We start from the raw sequence: 13,675 nt of genomic DNA, 5'->3' as shown, positions 1-13,675 counted from the left end.
TTTCCCTCTTTGACCAGCTAGAAGTTGGCATTTAAGCTTACTGGACTATTGATTGAGCCACAGATGATCTTGCGTTTAACATCAGGAACAGATTAAACGATCATGATCTCATCTTGATTAAGAACTAAGCATAACATCTTTCCTTCAGCATAACTTTCCAACAGTAAGTTCCTCCCTCACAACCTCGTAACACACTCTCCCATGCATCTACACAAGCATGAATAAACAAGAAAACAAAACATCATCAAACTGTTTCACTCACAGACTGAAGAAAGCTTATTTTTAGATTTGAATTCCTTGGAAGTGCAGATGTTGCCGACTATAAAATGCATGGGCATAAAGACTTCAAAGATAACAGCATATATGATGATATTTTTTTTTTTTTTTTACTATTACTATAGTATTAAAGAAATCCCTGTAGTGTTTTAACAATCTGCATCTCATACATTTGGAAGCCCTCTGTTCTACTTAATATTACCATATACAGTACTTCCGAAACTGCATTTTAAAATTTCTTTTTGAGATATACAATAGTTCAAGTTCAACTGAGATGTTGTTATTAAACATCTAGAGACTGAAAATACAGTACCGGACAATGAAAGAACACTGTCCCATAAAACAGAACATACAAACCATTTCTCACAGTTCTAACAAAATGAGATTGTACATAAAAACGTCACAAATAGCTCAGTACATTGGTATGATCAAAATAATATTAAATCCAGCTGATATTGTCACATATGAAGGGCCAAATCCTGGCTCAATGTGCAGCTGAAGCCTAAACAGATGCTTAAAGAAAATAACACAAAGCCAACCTGAAGTGCTATACCGATAACAATACCATTTGTTAATCTACTTAAGATTTTTGGCTGAAGTACATACCCAATTTGTTCTACAGAAGGAACGCATGGCCAGTGGTACTTGGCTCCTGTCCTAGGACACATCTTTATGGATTTGTTGTGGCCAAGGGCAGTGGAGGCTGAGAAGCAGTCTTCCTTCTGGGTATGACAGTTTTGGCAGGCATCTCTATCTACTGTACTGCCAGAATTTGGCCAAGAGTTCGAAATCCTGTACATCTTACTTAGCAGTCTCATTGAAATCAACGGAACTTGTCTGTGAGTAAGATGAAAAGGATTTGGCCTCCATAATTTTTAACCCTTTAAGTAGTAGGAGAGTAGTTTCATTGCACATAGCCCATCATTCACAAATATCTTTCTACTCGAAAACAGAAGATGGTTGTTGACATACAGGAAGTGCTGGCTCACAAAGAGGAAAGCCTGCAGCATGGCATTTTGGAACTGAATTCCTAAAGGGAAAAAGAGATGCTTACATATGACAATATCATCCAATAACTGTCTGAGACCAAAATAATTGTTTCTTCAGTTCTTTAATACCATCCTATGGGTACTTTAGAAACACTAAAGAGGTGGAATATGTATACAGTTAGAACTGGATGAGTGTATGTGTGTCTCCATTGGACTGGATGGATAACAAACTTCATCTAATACTATTAAAATTTCACAAAAAAATATTGGAGCAGATGTTTCTTTCAAAGAGCTTCCTAAATACTTCCATATGGGACACACGGTCATGACTTCGGGAAAAAAGAAATTTTGCTCTGATGCATGAGGATCTTTTGGTGAATTGGAATGGGCAAGAACAGCATTCTCATATTTGAAACAAAGTAATCTTACTCTGTTACACAATTCCATGTTTGTTCTGTGATTGTGGATTTGAATTATTATTCATTTGAATTAAACAGGATAAAGCATAACTGTATGCTAACTAAATTAATCAAAACTATATGGCACTGCTACTATGACCAAAAGTCATTGCAATACAGTATTCTAATAACATGTAGCACTCAAAAATAGAATTTGGAATTTTAAAATTGTATATCCAGGATTCAGACATGAACTCTAAGTTAGAACTGGAAAACAGAACAAAGCGCCATGGAGTTTAATCCCAAGCAACAGAGCGAATTACTTCACCTTTAATACTGTGTCATTCTCATGCTGATGCTCAATACGTAGCTGCAACAAAGCTATCAAAGAGCAGAGCATGAGTCCTGAAAATGCTTGTCTCTATAGCATCTGCACTTACAGACAATTTTACAGTGTTCCCCTTTTGCAAATGAGATAAAAATTTGGCTGCCTTATAAACATTGCTGAGAGCACGCCTTCTCCTAGGCACCGGGGCCTGGAGGTGTCAATGATAATCTGAGGAAACTGCATGTGAAGCCTCTATGAATTGGTTGAGGTGAGTGAACTTCTGCCCTTTTGGTTATATTAAATCATTTCAGTTCCTTGTATTGCTCCCTTCCTTCCCAAACAGAAGGATGTAGACATTTTGTGCTGACAGCAGTCTTCCGGTATCACATTCTCAGGGGACATATCCCTTTGGCTAAGGGAACAATAATAGGTTTTATGCTTAATTTCCCCACTGAATGCAGGAATTAGGAAAAAAAGTTCTTGGAAGGTAATTTAATTTGAGCAAAGACTTCACTCTACTCACTGGGAAAACTTCAGACTTCAACAGGCACAGCATTAGTCTAGGCTTTGGTAAAACGTGAATAAAAGCTGTGTAACTAGAGCTGTAACGAAGTCTGCAAAAGGAGATACATAATGGTATGCCCAGGAAAAGGTTACTTGGGGTGATGTCGTGCCTGTACCTTGTAAGAAAGGTGTTATGGTACCTCTTTGTTCCTGTTAAGGAAAGTCTCTTTGGTTTCATCCAGTTTTTCCACGATCCACTGTTTTCCACGCATATATCTTATTCTTAAAGGCAGACCCTGAGTCCTTATTTAATTTTTACTCCTCAGTCCACTGGTTATTTGCAAGAATAATACTGAGTAAGAGAGACGCTCTGTGCATCTTCTCCACACTCGGACACCATTAGCCCTTGGTGCCTCCTGGCCTGAATTCTTCTTCCAGGTTTTGCCCCTGCTGTGGCAGCTCCTAGCTCCTTGCATTAGTGAAGACCTTCCCAGATGAGAAGATAACCCAGAGGTACATTCCTACACAGATGGGAAGAGCAGGAACAGGAGAAGACATACTGACTGGCCTTCAGGCCTTCTACCTGGAATGACAGGAGAGTCTCCCTGGCGTAAGGAGGAGGATGGGGCGGTGGTCTGCTCCTTGGTGTACGCATGGAGATCAGGAGAGCAATGTGGCATGCAAGGTAGCCCTTGGGGCTGGCCCATAGCACTTACAGGAGCTAAAGTATTTTGTGAATTTGGGTCTTGAAAGCCATGTCACAGCATTAAATAGGAGAATTGAAGGGTTTCATGGCAGAAGATAGGGTTCTCTTTCTAACTTCTGAAGGAGAAAATGTTTTGAGAAATTTTCTGTGAGTACCACTGCCCCAAAAGGAAAGTATGCACATGCTATATACTATATTTTTAAGGTCTGGGATATTTTTTTGCCTTCTGTTTGTCAAAGTAGAAAATGCTTAGACAAGAACAAAACTGATCAATTTTATGATGACATAGCACATTTCTGATGTATGTTGGGATTTATTACTAGAAATATTTGACTTTCATTTTGGGTTCTGAAAGCATTTAAACCTCAGTATTGATAATGCCTCACAACGATCTTCTGAAGCAAGTTTATCTCTGTTTTACAGGTAAGGAAACCAAGGCACAAAGAAATTAAATTATTTGCCACAGTGAATCAGTAGCAAATTCAAGAAGATGACATTCTGCAGTTATGGGTTAACTCTCTCTTCCTGCTAAGAAAATTTGTTTTATCCCTGATGTCCTGTTTCATGCCACCTGTATTAAAGATGATGAAAACTGGCCGATTTGCAGTATTAAAACTGTTGCAAAGCCAATGATACTTTCCATATAAGCACAAAAATGCTACTTAAAGGGTTAAACATACTGCTGTGCTGGTAAACATTCTTACTTATTACTGGTTAGACCCATATTTAAATGCTGACTGGGACAGAAGAGACTGAGCTGGCCCTGGACTCCCTTGTCTTGTTGTTGGGCATGGATATCGTACAACACGATATGCCCACAGTGGCCTCAGGCAGCTCATCTTCCTCTGTCCATTCATTGAGATCCGGGTTATAGCACTGAATGCACTTCTTATATTTTTTCTCTATTTCATTCCAGCCACCCACTAAGTAAATTTTCCCATTAAGGGTGGATGCGCCAGCCGTACTAACTCCAGTTTGAAGTGGCGCCACGTAATTCCATTGCCCCGTGTAAGGACTGTAACACTCCACGGGGAGAACATCCACCCTTTCGGCTCGCCCCCCCAGCTGAGACCCACCCATGACATAGACCCTCTCCAGGAGGGACACTGCACAGTGCCACCCCCTTGGGGTGCTGAGGCTGGACTTATCCTGCCAGCTATCTTTGCTGGGGTCATACATGCACACTGAGCGAGAGTACGCGTTATTGATGTAACCTCCTGTCACCAGGATCTGACCGTCCACCAGCGCACTGGCATGGCAGCACCTGGGCACCTCCAAGGGTGCCTTCATCTGCCACTGATTACTTGCAGGCACATAGCATTCAACTGAGGAGAGGCACCCCTCAGAGTTGCGACCACCCACTGCAAAAAGCAGGCCATTGAACACATTCAGGCTAAAGTGGGTGCGCCGCTGATTCATGTTTGCCAGGTGAATCCAGGTGTTGAAACGAGGATCATATCTGAAAGCATTAAAAAAAGAGGGTAACTGTCTCACATACTGCCCTGCTAAATTCTACTGTCTCTGTCCCACTACTGCTGCAGGTGCAAAGTTGCTAAAATTTTAGTTATTTAGCCCATTAGAAGTCGGTGGAATGAAACTGGTATTCCTGGTTAAATTTTCAAATAAATTTAGTTTTTGATTGGAGAAAGAACTGTTTGTATAATTCAAACCTGGTATTATTTCAGTGAAGTAAATCTCTGACTCTTCTGTAATTTGATTTTGTACAATAACCTCATTAGAACATTGGGAAGAGATACTTTCAACACATAATAGAAATGTTAGAAGTTTTTTTGCAATTTACACCTACAGAAAATATGTCAATTTCCTCAAAGAGTTTTAAAAAATATTAGGTGGTTATTTATACTTGCATCTTTTTAGTACTTTTTAAATAGTAAGTATTCTTTCCCTGCCACTCATGAAGTAAGATTTATGTAGAAAGAACATCTTTGCTTTCTAACACCATTCCTATCTGAAATAACATTCTCTGTGCTTGACATTTAAATGAGCAATTTTGAAGCAGGAAATGGCAAATTACGACTCCTGAAGGAGTTGAGTGAGGTACATTAGTAGGCCCACACATTTCTCCTGTTGCATGCTGAGTGGGCCAGGGAATCACAGGAGAAAAAGAATATGGGAAGTAAATACTAATTGTTAGCTGTCATTCAGCATTGTCATCTGCAGCTCTGAAAGCAAGTCCATAGACATACTGATGTGACTTGACATGCTTGAGGTTAATGGCAGGACAAGAAGCAGAACTCATTCAGTCATGGACCATGAGGATTCCCCCACCTCTTCGCCACGACCAGTTCCTTGCAAGAACATAAGGCATAGCTTAAAGGCAGGTCAGGAGAGCAACAACATAATCTCCTTTATGTAATACATTTTTCTGACAAAGTACATTACACAATAAAATCATCTAGAGAAGGTTCCACATTCATTAACTTTGTATGCTGGTTGATGTCCTCAGGAGAGGTTATCTGAATGTTCCTTCTGGGAGCAGACAAGGAAGCATTGGTAGGACTGTGGCTGTGTTCTGCCATTGCATGTGCATAGTCTGTTAGTAGATAAAAAGCTGAGTTGTCTCACCTCCAACCTTTGCTTCAAGCTATTGTGTGCTGTCAGCTTTTAAGCTGGACTATTCAGAAACTAGTACCACCCATCTGACTACTGCAGGTTAGCCTACGCATTCTTCCGACCTTGCTATCAGCAGTGCATTCCTTGGATGACTATAGATAGGAACTGCAATATTTCAGAAGCGAGGTATTATTTGGAGTACACTGTAGAAGATAAATATAGACTTCAAGAGCCACTGATATTGTTTCTAAGCTCTTGATAAACATAAAAGGTAAAGGGTATGAAATACAGTGTAAAAGCTGTTGAAAATATAGTGGATGGTGCATAGCAAGTCAAGATTATAATACCTAAAAGGTGTTTTTCAGAACTTTCTGTAAGGCATCAGATGCTCTTCAAATTTTAAAAGTCTCACTTTGTCTGATTTGGTGCATTTTATTGGTACCTTAGAACATCCCAAAACTTCCTATTTATGTTCCTATTTCTGTCCTTCACTCAAAGTAAGTTTTCTTGGTTTTCCTCACTTCTCATTGTGCATGTGTAACTGTGGTGAAGTTCTGGCATAACTTCAGTTGCATATTTCTGTTCATTCAAACTTTAATATAGAATAGCATCCATACCTCCCTCACCCTGTCCCCTTTCTGTTTATCTGAGTGGTTCATGCTGCACGTCACAAACCAGCTTTGTCTATCCACCTGCATTGTGTGGAACAGATCTCTCCATCCCTTTTAAATAAATGACGTTACCTGCAGAAATTGCTGACTGCATGCTTGGCTTGGTTCCTGGCATCATTCTGGTCTTCCCCACCAGCGACATAGAGAAATCCATCCATCACCGTGACACACTGGTTAAAACTTTTAGCAGGCATTTCACTCAGCTTCTTCCATCCGCTTTCAGGATCTCTGTATAAGATGTCTCTGCTAAGAGACTTTTCGGTTAGAGCAGGGCGTCCCCCAACAGTGACTAAGACTCTGAAACCTCCACGGATTCTTGTTCTTCTGGACTGAAGTGTGTTCTGGTGATAGGGAAGCAAATGATAGTTCATGGCATCCACCAGGAGCTTATGGCATTCTGCATCTTGCATCATTCTTGGCACAGTCTGAACATAATTGACAAGGTCTTGGGCTGAGATGGTACCAAAACGGATGTTACTTAAGAGATCGGCAGCAAATTTTACTCTTTTTTGGTCAAATTCCAGCCATTTTATTGCAATCTGGAATGCAAGAATTTCAGAAGGCAACTGCAAGTCATCATCTGCAAGAAGTTCATTAATCTGATCAAAAGTAAGTTTCAAGAACTGATCTGTTTCTGAAAATTCAATGAAGTTGTCTCTAATAAATTTGTGTGCTGCTTCCTTGGTTTTTTTTAGTCCGTATGTTTCTGCAATATTGGCAATGTACATACAGTTCTCAACACTGATTTCTTGGATTAGAAAATCACAGCACATCTTTACAAGGGTGTGAATCTGTAGATAAATTGCTGTGGAAATAATACTACCTATTGTATAAAGTGAGAGAGTAAGTTTTCCAGTGTAAGCATAGGTGATAACAGTAGCTAGACCCAATGGGGATATATCATTGAGGTCTACTCTTTGAGTGGATGGATCTTTCTGTAAGACACTGTGAAAGTAGTCACTGCATGAAGCCATCACCACCTTATGAACACTGAAGGATTTGGTTTTGGTACTGATAGTCAAGTCACAAAGAAAATTTTCTTGTCTCATTCTGCTTAGACCTTCCAAGAGATTTGGGCTATATGATGGGTCAGAAACTTCAGATGAGATGCAGCTGAAACCATTTCCTCCATCTAAGAGTCCATTCAAGCCATTTAGTTTACTGAGGGGGCCATCTTCCACAATGATCGTCATTTCATTGATATCTGCTTTGTTCTTTTTCACATTCTTCTTCTTAGGGGCCATGACTGCAATGAAATATTACAGCCAAGAGTTTGCTAAAAATAAAATTAAAACATTTAGAGCTACACTGCAGTTGTGAAATCTAATAGCTATGTGATTATGCAACAAACCTAATCTTTGTCTCTCTCTATATATATGCCACAAAACCAAAACACACAGGAAAATCTATCTTTCTAAGAACTATTATATTGTCCTAGATTGTAGTGTGGCTGCTGATTAATACCAATCAATACTCAAACTGTGAAAATTATATCTACAAGTAATTACTATTTTTTTTAAATAGCAAGGTCATAAATTCACATTCACCAATTATCACCACACTAAAAGAGTTAAATTCTCTAAATGAGTTTGCCAGAATATAAAATCTGGTAAATATATATTTAAATCAGCCAGGTTCTAGACCTTGAATTCATTAGTCTGAAGCATAGGAAAGATACAGACCACCAGTTTTGTTCATCCTTACTCCAGGGCTAGTACAGACTTACAGGCAAGTTCAGAATTTGACAAGGAAATATTAAGAATGGGAGAAATTCTTAACAAAAAAAAAAGCAAGATAAGACATAAAGAGAAGGCAAATTTTAGTATGTTGTCATATTGATTTTAGAGTTAGGATCTGCTCCAAACTGCTTCCATGTTTTTGTAACTTTTGATTTTCTAGACTGATGATATTCTATTTCCCATGTCAGATTTGTAAATACTTTCTACTCATAGCAACACTTTACTTGCTTTTCAACATCAGTAATTTGAAATTTATAATCCTACTTTTAGGAATTTTTTGGAGATCGAGGGAGAAGAGAAGTTGTCTGACTTTTATTTGAAAAAAAAGTCATGCAAAGCCTAGGAGGATGTGTTACTTTAAACAAGTTTTTTATGCGTGAAGGTAAGAATTACTCCCATGCAGTTATGCTAGAACAGATATTTGAATTACATCTATCAACTCCAGGGAAGTTCCAGCTCTTGCTGAAATGAAGTGCCACTTTTTTATCAAATGCAACACGAGATGGCCCCTTAATGTACATGCAAATGTTTCTTGAAGGAAAGCACTGATCTTCAATAACACAGTTAAACCAGAATTGCTGAGATCAGCATTCAAATAAATTCAAATATAGCATTTATCTCCAGTATATCCATTGATATTAAAACAATTTATACACGCTAATTTTCTTTGTGATCCTTGCACTCACAAAAATCAGAACATGAAGAAATGCTACTTGAATGATAAAACAAATGACTGGCTTATTTTAGATAACTTAATAAAAAGACTTCAGTAAAATTTCAGTCTAGAATCTGAGCACATCAATTTTTCCTTGAGTGTACAGCACGTTACAAAGCAGTAATTTAATTATAGAAAGGAATGGTTGCTGCCTGTGAGCACCAGGGATTTTTTGCTGCTGCTGCTGGGTGATGACCATGTGCAGAGGAGGTGAGGGAGAAGGCCATGTGTGCCAAAAGTGTCAGTGTGAGCCCGCACTGACGTAAGCTGCGATCCCTGAAATGTTGGTGTGCCAGCGCGGGGGTCAGCTGCTGCCTGGCTCCCCCCGCGTCAGCTGCATTCCAGAAGCTGCATCTGTTGAGACCTATCAGAGTCACCTCCCAGAATAGCAACTCCCCAGCAGCTTGCCATTTTAAGACAGGTTCAATCAAAGGTATACTGGGGTTTTAGTATACTTGGTTGTTTAATACAACTTTTGTTGCAAAAAACCTATGATGTTGCAAATGTTGTGTATATCTGTTGGCACAGAATAAAAGAAAAAACTTTTGGATGTCTCTCTATCTTATCTACATAGCTATAGATTCGCATATTAATAGCTACAACTTTATATTTGGTAAGGGCATATTCTTTTGGCAGTCACATTTGTGATTCTAAATATTTTTAGAGACCTGTAACAAAAATTTTAATACATGCAGCACTTGATGTTTATTGCTTCACTGTGTTGTTGCAAAGCTCATTTAAATACATGACATTTTAAGTTCTCTGTTAGAAAATGTCCACTCTCCAAGGTTTTTTCCTGAAAAACACTTTTCCATCAGCAGAAATGTTACCAGCTAGTTTATTGTATAAGCACATGCAACACGCAAAACCATTGAAACAAATCAAATGATCCTATAACAAATCCAAGTTACTGAACTTTGAAAACCCTGGATAATTTGCTTTTCTATAGTCATTTGCTTTCACCTAATTTATTTTAGCTTAAGAGCAACTCATGCCAAAGGACACTAAGGGTCCCAAAACAATCCATTTGATCAAACAACCAACTTCCCCCCTGCCCCCTTAAAACGTTACCTCGTAAAATTATCAAACAGAAGTTAAAGACCTCTTACCCTCCTCAGAAAAATGTCCCAGGGCTGTCCAAGAAGCTGTCAGTGAAAATGCCTCTTCCTTAGAAAATAAGAAAACAAAAGGAGAGGAAATGTGGTAAAAAAGAGTGAGAAAGATCAGAGGCCACTTGGTAAGTCCCAGCTTGTGGTTTCCAGTGTGATGCTTTGCTGTCACAGCAAGCAAAAGAGACCGGAGCCTGTGCTCCCGTGCTCTTTAAAATGACCCCTCCTCTCCATGCCCAGCTCCCTGCCTCTGCCCAGCCACGGGAGCTCAGCTTCCCTGGGCTGCCCGGCCTCCTGAAACCTCCAAAGGCACAGGTACAAGGGAGGAAAGGGAAGGGAAAGTGAAGATGGTAGATCCACAGCAGGTAATAATTGTCCCAGGTAAATGTAGGGTGGACCACTGGGTTTCCCACCTCAAAGCTGGGTGCCTGGGTGAAAGCCAGTATGCTCTGGGAGGGGGACAGGTTTAGACTGGACATAATGAAGATATTTTTTATAATGAGAGTGGTGAGACACTAGAATAGGTTGCCCAGAGAACTTGTGGATGCCCCATCCCTGGAAGTGTTCAAGGTCAGAATGGATGGGGCTTTGAGCAACCTGGTCTAGTGGAAGGTGTCCCATGGCAGGGGGTTGGACTGCATAACCTTTGAAGGTCCCTGCCAACCAAACCATTCTGTGATTATATTATTCTATGATCTAAAATAACCAGCAGGAAATGCCGAGGAAAAGCTGGCACTTTAATTCCACTTTTGTAGGATTTTGGTGCTAAACTCTGGGCAGAGGGAAGGGGACCGGATGATGGGGATTCACAGCTATGTCCTATTTCTTAAGAGTTAGGTCACTGCTTCTGTAAAGACTCGCCTCAGCTTTCAAGGATACTGGCTCACACCCCTGATGTATTTTCAGATACACGTGAACTTTGATCTTCTGTCTCACAAGGAGGTACCCTAACTTGTGAGTTATACCATGCACTGGAATAGTTTACCTCCACCTCTTGCCAGTCAACCTCAGGAATAATATGAAGCCAAACCACCACATTCCAGGAGAATTTAATCCCATGGGAGAGATAAAAGGGGTGTGAGTGACTGCGTGGGAAAGGAAGGATATTGGGTGAAGCAGAAGTCAGAGAAAGGGAAGATTTTCTCTTGGCTGTACTTTGTGTGATGCTTAATTTGGTAGACTTACTTGCCCCCAGGCTCTGATGGGCTATTACAACAACTGCTACAAAGTAACACTTGCCATTTTGGAGAAAAAGGCATCGCTGTGCTAGTGGAGTTACAAAAAGTTGTAAGATAAAAATGTGAAAACAGAACAGGGAAGTAGAGGTGATCAAGTAGGTGAAACCAGAGTGAAAGAGAGGGATGTAAAGCCAAGCCTTCCCAACAGCAACAAGGTAACCAGCTTTTCTTATGAAAAATAGGGCCACAGCTGTAAAAAATAAGAACAAAGCCTTATTTTAAGACATATTTTAGGAACTTCTCCTTACTATACTATGCATTTTTTTCTCACATGTAGATTCCTGCTGCCTTAAATATACAACTCAGTATAACATCAATTTAATATGCAGGATGACATCTATTATCATAACGCATCTCAATATATTTTAATTTACAGGTTCAATCTAATTATAAAATTCTTCACATGGACAGGTATCCTTAACTTTTTTTGAAGCTCTGCCTTAGCAGTATCAGCTGTAATGATTTTCACACAAAGAATATATTCCTCACTGTGCTTCATAAGTTTTAAGAACTTGTAAAAATTAGTTTTTGTAGATAGAGCAGGTATATTTTGAAAACAAGACTCCCAAACATATATATACTAGTGAACCCGACTTACTCAGTGTTCTCTTTTCTAACAGCTCATGCCCAGACTTTTATCAATTTTTATAATTTCAAGATGCACTAACAAGCCAACATTTTTCAGAGAAAGAATATATTATTTTCTTTTGTTATTTTTCAGTTAGTTTATTGGGCTTTTTTTCTTTTTATAGAGGGGATACTTCTTCTCCAGAACGAATACACTATCATGATCTGTAAAAAATAAAAGACTATTCTAATTTTCATATAATATCTTTAAAATCTACTAGCACATTTTAAAATAAATTTGAGTCTTACTCAGTCTCTACAAATGTGTTTGCAACTTCTTTATATGATTCAATGTTGAAAAAAACACACAAATGAATATGGGGAAAAACATGCACTGAAAATACAAACTAATTTCTGATTTCCAGAAAATACTGAACACAGTTTGAGCCGTGAAGTATTGATATAAGCATCTCATGGGGCATGCCTCAACATCTCAATGTACTAACACTGATGTAATCGAGCATCTCCCATAGCTCTGAAACATTGGTTGTACATTATGGCAAAACCCATGAAACATTCAGTTACTTGGTCTTCAAGATCACAAGACAACTGATGGTGTACTTGGCTATTATAAAGCATGAAAGCTGGTCTTGGAACTGGTCATTCTCATTTTCCATTAATTTGCACACAACAAAGTCTTTTAAAAAATAACCAGTACCAGGATTAGCTGCAAATTATGATACATTTTTAAAAATCAAACATTCACTTATAATGTCTTTTAATTTTCAGATATTCTTAACACAGTTTCCCTTGTATCTTGAAAATAACCTATTGTCTGTCTGCTTATTTCCTTTCCAATGGCATAGAAATTAATTAGTATAGAACACTGATATTGATTGAGGTTCTTGCAATCAAGTTATTAATTATCTTCTCAAGTTAAAAAAGGGGGTAGTACATTTTTTGGCAACATATTAAGCCTCTCAAGATGTATCCTTTTAGGTATGAGTGAATCTTGGGAAAAAAATATTTTATTTGCTGCATAATCAACTGGTCTATGGTGCAACTAAGGACAATACTATCAATCCATGCAGCAGTAGCAGGTCATGTAGTAATGCTTTAACATTTTCAGTGGGGGAAAAAAGCTCAAACATTTCAAGAGATTTGTTCTTAGCCCAATAAACAAGAATAATTATTATTTACTCCACATGCATGACTCAGAATCAGCAACAGGGAAAGTTCTTGTACCAGCAAAGATAGGCCTTAAGGCAATTATAACCATCTTTTCTAATTCATGCACAATCATTACTGCACTCTTTCTGGAAAATCATAGAATCATAGAATGGTTTGGGTTAGAAGGAACCTTACAGACCATCTAGTTCCGAGCCACCTGCCATGGGCAGGGAGACTTTCCACTAGACCAGGTGTCTCAAAGCCCCATCCAACCTGGCCTCAAACACTCCGAGAGATGGGGCATCTACAGCTTCTCTGGGCAACCTGTTCCAGTGTCTTACCAGTCTCAGAGTAGAAAATTCCTTCTTAATATCTCATCTAAATCTACCCTCTTTTAATTTAAAGCCTTTCCTCCTTGTCTTGTCACTACTTGCCCTTGTAAAAAGTCCCTCTCCAGCTTTCTTGTAGGCCACCTTTATGTACTGGAAGGCTACTGTAAGGTATCTTTGGCCTTTTCTTTGAAATTGGCATGCTTTGATTTGTTGGTGGAATGCAAGTGTCACAGCCACATGGAGATCTACCTTGTTCAACTAAGGATGTCAACAAAACCCAGGCCTAGTTTTAGATCATGACTGCTTTGTTTGCTTTGAGCCCTTTGTGTATACTCAGCCAAATACTATGCATCCCTGAA

At 39.0% G+C, this 13,675-nt stretch overlaps 1 protein-coding gene across 1 annotated transcript; it reads right to left on the bottom strand.

Moving 5' to 3' along the window:
- Positions 1–614: 614 nt before the first annotated feature.
- KLHL31 (kelch like family member 31) lies at positions 615–7,712 on the bottom strand. Its single transcript, XM_040599501.1, has 2 exons — positions 6,519–7,712; positions 615–4,660 (listed from the first exon to the last, which is right to left on the bottom strand). Exons 1-2 carry the CDS (start codon positions 7,688–7,690, stop codon positions 3,928–3,930), a joined length of 1,905 nt encoding a protein of 634 aa, XP_040455435.1. The 5' UTR covers positions 7,691–7,712; the 3' UTR covers positions 615–3,927.
- Positions 7,713–13,675: the final 5,963 nt, after the last annotated feature.

This window comes from Falco naumanni, chromosome 6 (genome assembly GCF_017639655.2).
Source record: "Falco naumanni isolate bFalNau1 chromosome 6, bFalNau1.pat, whole genome shotgun sequence".
Lineage (NCBI taxonomy): Eukaryota > Metazoa > Chordata > Aves > Falconiformes > Falconidae > Falco > Falco naumanni.
This window is presented reverse-complemented; position numbering and strand designations above follow the sequence as displayed.

Excerpts from the sequence above, each read along its gene's own strand:
- KLHL31 (XM_040599501.1), bottom strand. The coding sequence starts at position 7,690 with ATGGCCCCTAAGAAGAAGAATGTGAAAAAGAACAAAGCAGATATCAAT. Across the intron at positions 4,661-6,518 it reads GCAGTCAGCAATTTCTGCAG|ATATGATCCTCGTTTCAACA; the intron begins GTAACGTCATTT and ends TAATGCTTTCAG.